At 42.0% G+C, this 13472-nt stretch overlaps 1 protein-coding gene across 2 annotated transcripts in view; it reads right to left on the bottom strand.

Annotated features, from left to right (window-relative positions):
* Positions 1 to 165: 165 nt before the first annotated feature.
* Positions 166 to 13472, bottom strand: part of PGAP3 (post-GPI attachment to proteins phospholipase 3) — a 38908-nt gene continuing 25601 nt past the window's right edge. Inside the window, exons 6-8 of one of the 2 annotated variants that reach the window (XR_015061077.1) lie at positions 3611 to 3747; positions 1107 to 1315; positions 166 to 850 (exon numbers count right to left, since the gene is read on the bottom strand). Coding sequence is in view for 1 of the 2 variants with exons in the window: in XM_085892770.1 (XP_085748896.1) it covers positions 790 to 850; positions 1107 to 1311; positions 3611 to 3747 (403 nt within the window). In the remaining variant the exon portion in view is untranslated. The remainder of the gene's footprint in view (positions 851 to 1106; positions 1316 to 3610; positions 3748 to 13472) is intronic. The other variant, XM_085892770.1, reaches the window with a different exon arrangement.

Genomic DNA, 13472 nt, shown 5'->3' on the forward strand with positions numbered 1-13472 from the left:
ATATATATGGCATATAAAAAAGTGTGGTAGATAAAAACATTAGAAAGGAAAAAATAACTTGCACCAAAAACTTTAACATTTTCACGCTCATGCTGACGCCGGGGGTATCGCTATAGCTCTCTGTTCTTCAAACAGGCGAGCTAAAAAACGACTTTATAAAGAACCTAACCTTCATCAAATGAAACTTTTATTTCAATTTAATCTGTTCCACTTGCTAAAGATATTGCAGTTATTTATCTTGTAAAGCTCTATTTAACATATCGAATACAATTTCCATGAACAATAACAATGACAAAGGTCCGACAGGACACCCATTATAGAATGGTTCCAATGTCTGTTTTGCAGTGTTAAACTTAAACATAAACATGGCTTTCATGATTAACACGTGGGGAAAATGCAGTTAAAATGAAGGCCCCCTCAAAAAAGAAAGAATCACAAATGAAGCTACAGCATCAGATTTCAAATAATGAGTGTCTGGACTGCATTACTCACACTTGTGCACTTCACCCATCTGGTTAGTCTGCTCTCTCAAGACTCGAAGAATGGGATATTCATGTGGAATCCTCTTTGTTACCCTGTCCTATATGTGCAGTAGTTTATTGTTCATAAAAAATAGAAATTTCCACAAAATGCAAAATCTCCACCTTACCCCATCCCAGAAAAGATCCTCCATAATCCTCGGACAAAAACAAAAATATATGGAGAGGATACAGCCAAGAATCAATAAAACTCATGAAAGTTGCACTTCATGCAGACATTAGCCTTGGCAAGAGAAGCTTGGTACTACGGTCAAAGGAACTTGTGCAGTTCTTCTTCCCTCAATAAGCAGCGGCTGTCCTCGATCAGAAACCTAGACACAATAACAATGATTATTTTTTTCAACCAGTCCACAAAAAAGCAAAATATCAGACGCACAAAAAAAAGAGAAGACGGAAACTTCAGAGATGGACAAAGTTTTGAAATGAAAAAGATGGCTAGGAGGTGGAGGAGGAGGAGGTAGAGGTGGAGGAGGAAGGAGGGGGGGGGAGATGATGGAAATAAAAGAGAAAAAAGAGAGAACAACAATCCTTGCTAAACAAAATCATAATGGCTGCTATGCTTCTCACCCATAAAACAACAATGGGATGGGTGCGGTGCTCAAGTGCCAAAGGGCATGCGCATCTAATGCCCACAGTAGAGGTGAGAAGTCAAACAGCTCAAGCAGGAACACTCCGTGCAGGCAGAGCATGGTTAGGAGACATCGCCAAACGTAGGGGCGAGTACTCAGTGTTGAAACACACCAACCCGACCACCACAACAAGTTCAGCATGCCTACCTCGAGAGGAAACATGGAGATGGCGGAAGGTGGGAATCGGTGGAGCAGAGGTTAGCAGCGTATTCAATAGGCCTAACAATTGCATCAATTGAACAGAAATTAAGAAAAATAAAAGTTTGGTTGCCGTTAACACCTGTTAAATATACCATCAGAGATGGAGAATGCCCTGCCATTGAATTAAAAAGGTCATACATATTCCAGATAATGAGGGAGGTGAATGGGAAACAAGACACCATTTGGTCATCATTTCGAAAAAGTTCCCCAGGGGTGAAGAACGTAGTAACCAAAAATAATTGAAATCAGATAAGCGGTTTTCCATTCATTACAAAAAAAAATTTTCAAGATGGCCGCCCCAGTCGGCCATCTTGGATCTGGCCACACCCAAAATCAATAGGGTTCTTCCTTTTCAGGTGGTACATGTGTGACTCAAATTTCAAATCGATATGGCGAAAAAACATTTTTTTTTCAAGATGGCCGCCTCAGTTGGCCATCTTGGATCCGGTCACGCCCAAAATCAATCGGGTTCTTTCTTTTCATGTGGTACATGTGTGACCCAAATTTCAAATCGATATGGCGAACAATTTATGAGTTATCGCACTCACAGCTATAAATGTTGACGCCCGGACGGACGGACAGCTGGACGACCTGGGTGACAACAATATTCCCCTTCCGCCACGCGGTGGGGGATAAAAATTAGGGAGAATGAGTCGGTTCCTGCACACACGTGCATTCTTTTCTGACATAGGCAGGTGGCAGGTTTCTGAATGTTAATTTTCTTGAACAAAAACAAGGCTCACGGAGAGAATAAAAGTGACGTTTTAGAGTATTTCATTTATTTTTTCAAATGATCACCGACATACAGTTAAAGTAGTACAATAATGGCACTTGTACATACAGTTATGTGCATAATGTTTGTCACCACATGCATTATGGTTGGATTCTGTGAACATTTACTTTGCTCATTTTGCACTGCCTGTCGACAATTTCCAAACAAGGCAGGAAAAGCACACGCACACATGCAACTTTCCTGCATGCAGCTAGTGTGAAGAAATAAATCCTGACTTAACCCTGAAATCTAACCCAAGGACCTCTTCACTGACACAGCCACAGCCCACTGAGCCATTGAGTTTTTGGGATAACCTCAGGAATTTCTTGCAATAACACTGCAAGCTACAATGACCTTCATCTTATGTGCTTGCCAGGCAGACTCCAAATCTGTGCACATGTACGTGTGTGTTAGAGATCAATCTCCACATACACACACGTTTCTCCATTCCATTGATATTCTATCTCAAAGTTCACGTCAATCGGTATATGGGTTCTGGAAAACTTTTCATAAATTTTAAAAATCCAATATAGCCACCAATCCTTTCAACCAATCAGGCTCATTGAAGGATATGTACAAAATCAAGACTTTTGAACAATCCTGTGACGTTTCCAATTTATTGACGTGGCAGTCTCCATGACATACAGTAGGAGTGGGCTCACAGCTTCAAAGCCGAACGAAAATGCATTTTTCAAATCGATATGGCGAAAAAACATTTTTTTTTCAAGATGGCCGCCTCAGTGAACATTTACTTTGCTCATTTTGCACTGCCTCAGGAATTTCTGACACAGCCACAGCCCACTGAGCCATTGAGTTTTTGGGATAACCTCAGGAATTTCTTGCAATAACACTGCAAGCTACAATGACCTTCATCTTATGTGCTTGCCAGGCAGACTCCAAATCTGTGCACATGTACGTGTGTGTTAGAGATCAATCTCCACATACACACACGTTTCTCCATTCCATTGATATTCTATCTCAAAGTTCACGTCAATCGGTATATGGGTTCTGGAAAACTTTTCATAAATTTTAAAAATCCAATATAGCCACCAATCCTTTCAACCAATCAGGCTCATTGAAGGATATGTACAAAATCAAGACTTTTGAACAATCCTGTGACGTTTCCAATTTATTGACGTGGCAGTCTCCATGACATACAGTAGGAGTGGGCTCACAGCTTCAAAGCCGAACGAAAATGCATTTAACAACATTCTTTTAATATAAATAAATAGACAGCCATTTTTGGACTATTTCTTGGGTAACAGCAACCAAACCTTTTTTTATTTTAAGGAAATTCACTTCCTTTTGTTAATTTGTGTGTTGGGTAATAGTTCATGGTTATGCCCAATCTCTCCATCTAATCTAATGATATAACCATTAATTCATATATTATTCATCCATAAGTACAGGAGAAAGGGGACAACATTAGACATGTGGTGGCGTGTGCCTCATCGGGGGTTAGTTGTTACCGATTGCAATGCTCAGCAGCATGTTGTAACCGTAGTCAAAGCACACGTAGCTCATGTAAAAGATGTGCAGGCCAAAAACAATCAGCAGAAGACATCCAAAATACTTGGCCACCCAAGGATGCTGGAGACCCAAGGTCCTAGAAGAGCAGTTATAACAGCAACTTCTGCATTCAATCATTGCCTTGAGAGACTTTTCATTGGTCAATAATAGAAGCAAGGGAAGACTTGTACTTTTACTTTATATAAACAACATTAGAAGATAGTAATCTCTTTATAATTATACAGATACACTGTGGACTCATCATTACATTGAAAATTTGAACTCCCCCCACCCTCTCCAACCACACCAAATAAATAAACCAAAATTAAAAGGACACCCCCCAACCTCACAGGGTTCAGCATGTAACAAGTGCAAAAACAGTCGTGGCATCAGAAAAAAAAATAATAATAAAAATAATCGATGAACCGTTGCCAGATATCTCCTAAAATGACAGACTAGATAAGTTTTGAAAATGGCGACTTTCACAACTTTCGTGACCTCGTGACCTTGACCCTGACCTCGAATCCGGGAAAAAAAAATGTCGTTGGGTAGCACTTATCGACCTCTACCCACATACGAAATTTCATCAAGATCGGAAGTAAAAAGTTTTTTGTACCGGGAAGTGTTTTTGACCATCTTCCAGGTTACGTGGCGGCCAAACAGGACGGAAATTCAAAAATCTGTCCGGTTAGATAAAACATAATATTTTTTACTATCATAATCAATAAACAGTTGCCGAATATCTTGTAGAACGGCAGACTAGATAGGTTTTGAAAATGGCGATTTTTTATAACTTACGTGACCTCGTGACCTTGACCCTGAACCCGGACAAAAGTTATATCGTTGTGCAACACTCATCGACCTCTACCCACATACTAAGTTTCATCAAGATCGGAAAGAAAAATTGTTGACAGACGGACGGACGTACAGACATTTGGTCCGGCTTTATTATGTCATCTCGGTAGAGATGACCTAAAAAAAAAAAACTCTACATTCCACTTTAGACATTTAAATCTGCAGTTCTTGCTTGGCCATCACAATCCTTGATAAAAGAGCCATAATAAAGTCTCATGTTATTTATCGGGGCTGTTGGGATAGCCTAGGCCCTAGAGGTAAGCACACCCGCCTCTGAGCTATCTAGAATCTCGATCCAGCTATAAACTGTCATCCCTGGGTTGCACAAGCAGGTTAATTCATCAATGTGGGTGCCATCCCTCGGATGGACATGAAACTGGGCGTCCCGTCTGCAGGGCAATAGTTGGTGGATGTCAAATATCTCACGGTGTCCTTCGCGAAGAGTAGGTGAGCTATCACTGGCACCATGAACAAATTACAAATTCCTGCTCCAACTAACATGCGGCACTGCGTTGGCAGTACAGCTGCACCCTCAACAAATGATGTTATCCGCAGTATTGTGCTGTGTATATAAGAAAAAAATAGCTCCGCAAAGCAGGCGTAACCCCTCAGCCCATGCATTGTAAAAGGAAGCAGTGATATTACGATGATGCAGTCAGTTAGAGCACGTTGGATGTCATATCGAAAATCAATCAGACTTCAAGATGGCTATCGTGGCGGCTAGTGAAAATCGCAGCGCACCCATTTTCGAAAGGAACCTTCCTCTACTCAACTCCAACACACACACTGCAAAAATGCATTTAATCGGACAAGCCAAGCCGTTCTCGAAATTGATGAAAACCAATTTCAAGACGACTGCTGTGGCGGCCACACTGAAAATCGCAGTGTGCCCATTTTTGAAAGGAACCTTCCTCTACTCAACCCAAACACACCCTGCAAAAATGGATTTAATCGGACAAGGCGTTCTCCTCGAAATCGACGGAAACCAAATTCAAGATTGCTGCTATGGAGGCCACATTGAAAATCGCAGCGCGCCCATTTTCGAAAGGAACCTTCCTCTACTCAACCCCAGCATACCCTGCAAAAATTGATTTTAATGGGACAAGGCGTTCTCCTCGAAATTGACGGAAACCAAAAGTTGACAGACGGACGCCCGGACAACGCCTGTGACGACAATACCCCTTTTTCAGCCCAATTCGGGCTGAGGGGTAAAAACAGAAGAACAAGAAGAGGAGGATGAGGATGAAAAGACTATTTGTACGTAATATGTCATATTTTGATGCATTGAATCGAACAAAAAATTTACATTTCAATTTATATGAGAGAGCAGAAATGAGTTTGTTAAAATAGGAATGACCACCAAGTTCCTTATTATGCGACTCCACCATAGTTTAATTATAAATAATCAGTTCCTTTTAGCAAGATTTTTTATTTTTAATGTTACGGATAAATAAGCACAAAGGCTGTACACATGTACACTTCTCTTGGAATCACCTGAAGATCCATATATTTGTCATTATTTGTAAAATAAGTGACGATAAGAAGTTTTCAAATATTCCAACAACTGCAATTATGATTAATTCGTTTGTGGCATCATCGTTGCTGTTCCTTAACGCGACTGCTCCAAGCTCTGCCACAGATTATTTATCGACAATGGAAAACGTCAAATGAGTTAGCGCAGGGATGTGGAATATGACCAGGTAGCATCACATAACCACTCTTGCAAAATAAACCGTGGGATATTTAACTTCCACCAGCAATTATTGCGAAACAACAGGTATCGTACTTCAAATCCCGTCACAAGGTTAGCGCACTTATTGATGCAACTCCCTGCCGCCAAAGCACGAATCCAACAGTTTGTTGGGCTGGGAATCAAACGACAGCCGAGACAGATAAAAATGGAAAACCAATCTTTATATGGAGTAGAGTTGGTCTGCTGTGGCACAGAAATACAGGGTAGCCCGAAAGTTACTTTACCCCTGATAAATTTCTCGCACTTCCCTCCATCCCTTCCTCTTTGCTCTCGCCCGCTATGGTATGCGGAAACACTGACTCAGAAGAATTATGGAGCACATACAGATACAATGACAAATTAATTATTGGAAGTACTGTAAAATAAAACCTGTATATTAAAAGAGTTCAATAACAATGCTTCACTGGGAAGGGTAAAGTGACTTTCAGGCCACCCTGTATGTCGAGTCAGAGGTACACCATATTGTCACTTCATACAGGGTTCGTACAGTCCTGACTGAATGAAATTCCAAGAGTTTTCCAGGACAAATTGTCATTTTCAAGGAAACATAATGCTTGTGTTGTACCTTGTGTTCAACAATTTACTGATTGAAGGAATGCACAAAATTCTATAATCAGTCTTTTTTATTAATCGTTTTCATGATTGAACTGCAATACATGTAAGTAAAGGCAATTTAACCCAATACTGTTTTACTGTATGAAACATGAAAACATATATATTAATTAAATAACTATAAATCTTTGCGAACAAAACAAAACACTTTTGCATACTTTCTCAACTTTTTTGCATAAACAAGCATTTACAGATACATGTACGTATCTTAAAAGTCCTGATTGAACTGCAATATGTAAACTTAAAAGGCAATTACACACAATACTGTTTTACTGTATGAAACATGAAAACGTATATATTAATTAAAAACTACAAATCTTTGGAAAAACAAGACACTTTTACATACTTATCTAAAAAGCCACAATTAAGCTGCAATATTTAAAGGCAATTTCACACAACACTGTTTTATCGTATGAGACAAGAAGATGTATATTTTATATATATATATATATATATATATATATATATATATATATATATATATATATATATATATATATATATATATATATATATATATTAATAAATCTGTGAAGAAAATACTTTTTACATACTTTCTCAGAAGTTTTTGCATTTAATGTCACTTGTTATCAACAAGTCACCTTTGTTGAACTGACTTGCATGTCATCTGTAAGTGCCACAAGCATTTACAGGTTTCTCAGAAGCCTAACATTTTCTACCACAAGTTTCTCTAACTCTATCAATTCTTTTTCTTTTTCTTTCTTTTTGGAGAACTCTCTCAAACTGTTAGCTTTAATGACATATATATATCTCTCTATATATATATATCTCTCTCTCTCTCTCTCTCTCTCTCTCTCTCTCTCTCTCTCTCTCTCTCTCTCTCTCTCTCTCTCTCTCTCTCTCTCTCTCTCTCTCTCTCTCTCTCTCTCTCTCTCTCTCTCTCTCTCTCTCTCTCTCTCTCGCCCCCTGCTGGTCGTTGGTGAGTCGTGCATGGGTGTGGCGTCATGGCGGCTGTGTGTGTGCAGCTGTGAGTACTGTGCTGTGTTAGTGTTGTTCCTGTCCCTATTTCGTTTCCCTCTGTGTCCCCGTACGTGTTTGTGGAGTTTGTTCCCTGTTTCCCTTCCTGCTGAGACGAGAGAGAGAGAAGGAGAACGCGCACGGTAGGTGCTTTGTGGGTTTTCCTTGAAACCTTCGGGTTTCTGGGCCTACTTTTTCATCTGCCTTGTTTTCATAGGCCCGCCGTTTATCGGTGGTTTAGCTTCTTCCTTATACTCTTCTTTTCCCTTATACTTCATTTGACCCCACTTGCTGGTTGCTTGTGACGGTTTTCCTTTGTTAAACTTAAACTTCTCTTCTTTTGCTTTAAGCTATGGCAAACGGACGTTTGCACAATAGTGTGTACGAGTCACTCACTCGGAAAAATGGAGTGACAATTACTCCACCTGATGGAGTTAGTGTTGAGAACGTGGTGATGGCTCTGGGAAAGCTCGTAGGAATCGAGAATGTTCTCGCCGCTTCGAAAATGAGCCAACGTGTCATGGTTTTCTTGTCGGAGGAGCGACACGTGGCTCAGGCGGTCGAAACCGGTCTATCCGTACCGCCAGACGTCTTCGTTAACGTTAGTTATCTCGATACGATGGCGGTAAAATTAACACTGTCTAACATCCCGCCCTTCTTCTCGAGTGAGGAGATTGTAGCTGCATTAAGCGTTTTTGGCACAGTTGTATCACGAATCTCCATGATTCCACTTCGTCTCCGCTCTGACGCTTCGGTTCGCCACATCATGTCGTTCCGACGTCATTGCTATATCATTCTAAAAAACAACGCTCAATCGCTCAATGCAGTTATGACTTTAAAAAATAAAAACCGCAATTACCAGATTTATATCGCAACGGAGACCACAACTTGTTTTATCTGTGGTGAATCGGGACATTTAAAAAGCGATTGCCCCAAGAATATATTAAGTGGAATATCTAGTGTGGTCGAACCCATTGAGACGAATAGTGGTATATCTAGAGTTGGGAACGTTGGTGACGCTTCAAACTCGAACAATCTGCCTGGGCCGTCGAGAGTGGAGGTAAATCCCCCCCTGACAGACGACGAAAGCTTCACCGTTGTTCCTTCAAAAAGGAAACATAAATTGAAGCATTTAAATGATAACAATAGTCAAGATGTGACGGCGAGCTGTGCAAAAAAGATGGCGCCGGCTGCCGAGAATAATGACTCGTGTTTGGAAGCAACAATAGATGCTCTTTTTAAAACGAAAAATCGATTTGATGTAATTGCTCCAGAGGATGATGACTTTTTTGTCGGTGGGGTTGGTGAACATGAGGAGGAGATTGGTTTTGTGCAGCAGGGAGCACACGTGACCACTCCCATAGTCACAGGCACCTTGGATATTAACACCGAATCCACTGTAACCCCCCTCCCTGTAAAGACCAACAGTGAAATGTGTACAGTTTCTAAGTCACCAATTACTCCAAACCTGGTTGAATCAGGGTGTAAAGCTTCAACTAGTGAAACACCAGGTTCATCTCAAGCGGAATATAACGTTCCTTCCATTAGTATTCTTCCTCCTCCCCGTTTTCTTCACCCTCCCACTCCTCCTCCTCCCCCCCTCCCACTTCTAATCTTCTTCCTCTTCCCACCCCTCCACCTCCCCCTATTCCACCTACCCCCACTCCACCTCCCCCTACTCCACCTCCCCCCACTCCTCCTCCCCCCACTCCTCCTCCCTCCACTCTTCCTTCCCCGACTCCTCCGACTCCTTCTCCCATTTTGGAAGCGGAATGTGAGGCTTCCCTTATTAAACCATCAGCTCCATCTTTGGAGCATAACGATAATGTAATGGACACCAATCAGTACTCGGATTATGATTCGGACGGGGACTCATCACTTGCTTCTTGTGGCAGTGCTGAAGCATGGAATGATCCAGTTTCCCAAGATTCGGAGAGTGTTACCAGTGTTCCACCTGCTGATATCATAAAGTTTCTTCATGACACCTTTCGCAAGAAACATGTTAAAATGAAAAACTTTTTCCCTGACTTATCCGGCTTTATAATCTCTGCGAAGCTTTTGCTCCTCAAAGCCGGACAGCTTGGTGTGACGGAATCACAAGTGTATCGACTCCGGAAATGCATCCTCAAAGCAAAGAATGAGCTGCAGACACAGAGAGACTAAGTTTTTGACACACCCTAACTCTATGTTAGCCTATGGCCTTCTCTATAGCGAGTTTAAATATTAATGGGGGACGCTCCTCCATCCGTAAAGCAGAAGTTAAACAGTTTGTTGAGACAAATCACATTGATGTTTTGCTTTTGCAAGAAACAAGATGCAGCTCCTCTTGTGCAAGTGAATGGCAAAGGACAATGAGGGGAAAATGGTTTTTGTAGTCTGGAACACCCAAGGGCTGGGGTGGCTGTTTATTTACAACCTTCCTTTTGCAGTCCCAGTGTTGTTTTTAATGAGATTATCAAAGGGTATTTGATTTCACTCACCTTCACACACAATGGCTTTAAACACACCGTACTGAATGTCTACGCACCTAGCGATAGCACAGAGAGACTCGCCTTTTACACACACTTAGAAACGTCTCTTGTACACATTGATTTTGATGGACTTGTCTGCTTGGGTGGAGATTTTAACTGCACGATGGACCCCACCATTGACCGTAATGGAGAGGAGCCGCACCCAGCAAGCGCAGCGCCTTTGTTGAGAGCCTTGTCCAAGTTTTCCCTGGTTGATGTGTGGAGAATCCGCAATCTTTCTCTCCGCCAATACACGTGGAGTCGGTGTTCAAAAGGCCACGTATCACTTGCAAGATTGGACCGTTTCTACATCAACAGTACCTTTTTAAATGTTGTGAGCAATATGGACATTATTCCGAGCGGCTTCTCAGACCATCACATGGTCGCACTTCGGATTCACCAACCAGTTCGGAATCGTGGTGCTGCCTACTGGACCTTCAACGCAAGCCTCTTGGATGACCAACTGTTTGTCGATGCCTTTGGTGTGTTCTGGAGAGCCTTGCTCCAATGTAAAACTTCCTTCCCCTGCCTTGGAAAATGGTGGGACAACGTCAAAGTGCAAATAAGATCCTTTTGCCAACAATATGGAGCCCACCACACCAAATATGACTCTGCCCTTCAATCCTTACTTGCCAAAGAAATATTATATTTGCAGACCAACCTCTTGGCCTCAAATCATGAAAGAACCAACCTCTTGCTGGCGAAGAAAAAAGCTCTTCTTGCTGGACTTTGTGCAAAGCAAGCCAGAGGAGCGCTGATTCGTCTCCGACTGGAGAATTTGTGCTACCTGGACACCTCCTCTAAGTTCTTTTTTGGACTGGAAGATCAAACAAAGAGAAGTCAGCAGATAACTTCAGTAAGGACAAAGGAAGGAAGGATAACACACAATCAAAAAGATGTCAGAGCCTCACTCAGACACTACTTTACTGAACTTTATCATGCTCCGAAAATCGACAACAAAATGGTAACAGTGCTGACTTCTTCCTTACCTACCTTGTCAAAATCTGCAGTTCTACAAATGGACAAGGAAGTAACTTTGGAGGAACTCCAAGCTGCTCTTCAAACTCTACCCTCGGGTAAGGCCTCCGGTCTGGATGGAATTCCTGCGGAATTTTATAAAACGTTTTGGGACCTCCTCGGACCAGAACTACTTGAGGTTATAATCGACGGTCGACGATCAGGCTCACTGCCATTAAGCTGCCGGAGGGCTGTCCTCGCCCTTATCCCCAAAAAAGGAGACCTTCAGCAACCACACAACTGGCGTCACATCTCATTACTCTGTGCAGACTACAAAATATTTTCCAAGGCCCTTGCCAACCGCCTTAAAGCCATAATCGAGGAGATCGTACACCCAGATCAGTCTTACTGTGTCCCGAAGAGGACAATTCATGACAGTATCTTTATTGTGCGTGATATAATTGACATCTGTTCTCTTGAGCAAAGGAATGTCGGGTTGGTGTTCTTAGATCAAGAAAAGGCCTTTGATACCATTGATCATTTTTATCTTTTCTCTGTTTTACGGGGGTTTGGTTTTGGGGAAAATTTTATCTCTCATGTGCAGTTACTGTATAACAACACTTTTAGTCTCTTAAAGGTTAACAACATTTTATGTCCCCCTTTCCCGGTTGATAGAGGCATTCGTCAAGGGTGCCCTCTTTCTGGCCTCCTGTACTCTCTTGCGATTGAGCCTTTGCTCGTTCGGTTGCGTGCACGTCTTCTTGGTTTCCTTCCTCAACCAATGGCGAACCCGTTTAAAGTGATTGCTTATGCAGATGATCTTTGTGCAATCGTTCGCTCGAATGAGGACGTCTCAGCCTTGGTCCGTTGCATTCATGAATTTGGTTTGGCAAGTTCCACAAAAGTGAACTGGGGAAAAAGCAGAGCTCTCCATCTTGGTCCACAAAATGGCGCCATTCCTCCGACTCTTCCCGAGAAACTTAAATGGGAAAGGGATGGAATTCTTTACCTAGGCGTCTTTCTCGGAACTGAGAACTTCATTTTAAAAAACTGGGAATCTCTAATAATTAAAACTGAGAGACGTTTACGAAAGTGGAAGGGCTTACTTTGTCAACTCTCCTATCGGGGCCGAACCCTTGTTATCAACAACCTTGCAGCATCAATGCTTTGGCACGTTTTTATAGCACTGCAGCCCCCAGATTTGTTTCTTAAAAAATTACAATCAATTCTTATTGACTTCTTTTGGGGAGGAAAGCATTGGCTCCAACCTGGTGTGTTAAACCTGCCTGTTGCTGAAGGAGGACAGGGGCTGATTGCTATTACCAGCAAGGTGATGGCTTTTCGCCTCCTTTCGCTTCGCAGACTGCTGTACACGGACGTCTCGTGGAAGGCCTTGGCTCACTGCCTGCTTCGGCAGGCGGGGAAACTCGGCTACGATCAGCAACTGTTCCTTATTGACACCAAGAAAGTTGATATAGCATCAGTCCCCCTGTTTTATAGAAGCATGCTGAAGGCATGGCAGGCAGTCACTGTTCGCCGAAATAACAATGACCACTCCCTGGAAATGTTCTTAAATGAGCCTATCTTTTTAAACCTCATTTTTGAAGGGGTCTGCAGCAATTATATTCTTGTGCAGAAGTTTATTGATGCTGGATGTACGAAGGTAAAAGATCTCAGAACTCCTTCTCCTTATAAGTGGAAGCCAGCTGCTGACGTCGCTGTGGCCACTGGAGTGAGGTCCATTCGAATTATTGGGAGAATCTTTTCTGTGATTCTGCGCTTTTTCAAGCAAACTAATCTGAAATGGATTCCACAGGTAGAAGCTAACCTTTCTTTATCCCTACATCCCTTTCCAGAGCTTTTGCTTCATTTTCAAGGTTTCACCTCCTTTAAATTGATGGAAAAATCTTCTGTTTACGCTTTGTGTGTTAAAACTCTTGTTCCCGATAGACCTGCAGAACCACAAGCACATTGGGGGAGAATGCTTCAGACCACTCATTCTACTTCGATCAACTGGCATGTTATGTACAAGGCACCCACTGCTAAGCGCTCCGGAGATTTGCAGTGGCGACTGGCACATTACATTTTACCATCCAATGTTTTATCTCATCGTATATGTCCCGATAACACAGAATTGTGTCCCTTCTGCGGTGCCAC

The sequence above is a fragment of the Eptatretus burgeri genome, chromosome 8 (genome assembly GCF_056783735.1).
Source record: "Eptatretus burgeri isolate ZD-2024b chromosome 8, Ebu_testis_v1, whole genome shotgun sequence".
In the NCBI taxonomy this organism is placed as follows: Eukaryota; Metazoa; Chordata; class Myxini; order Myxiniformes; family Myxinidae; genus Eptatretus; species Eptatretus burgeri.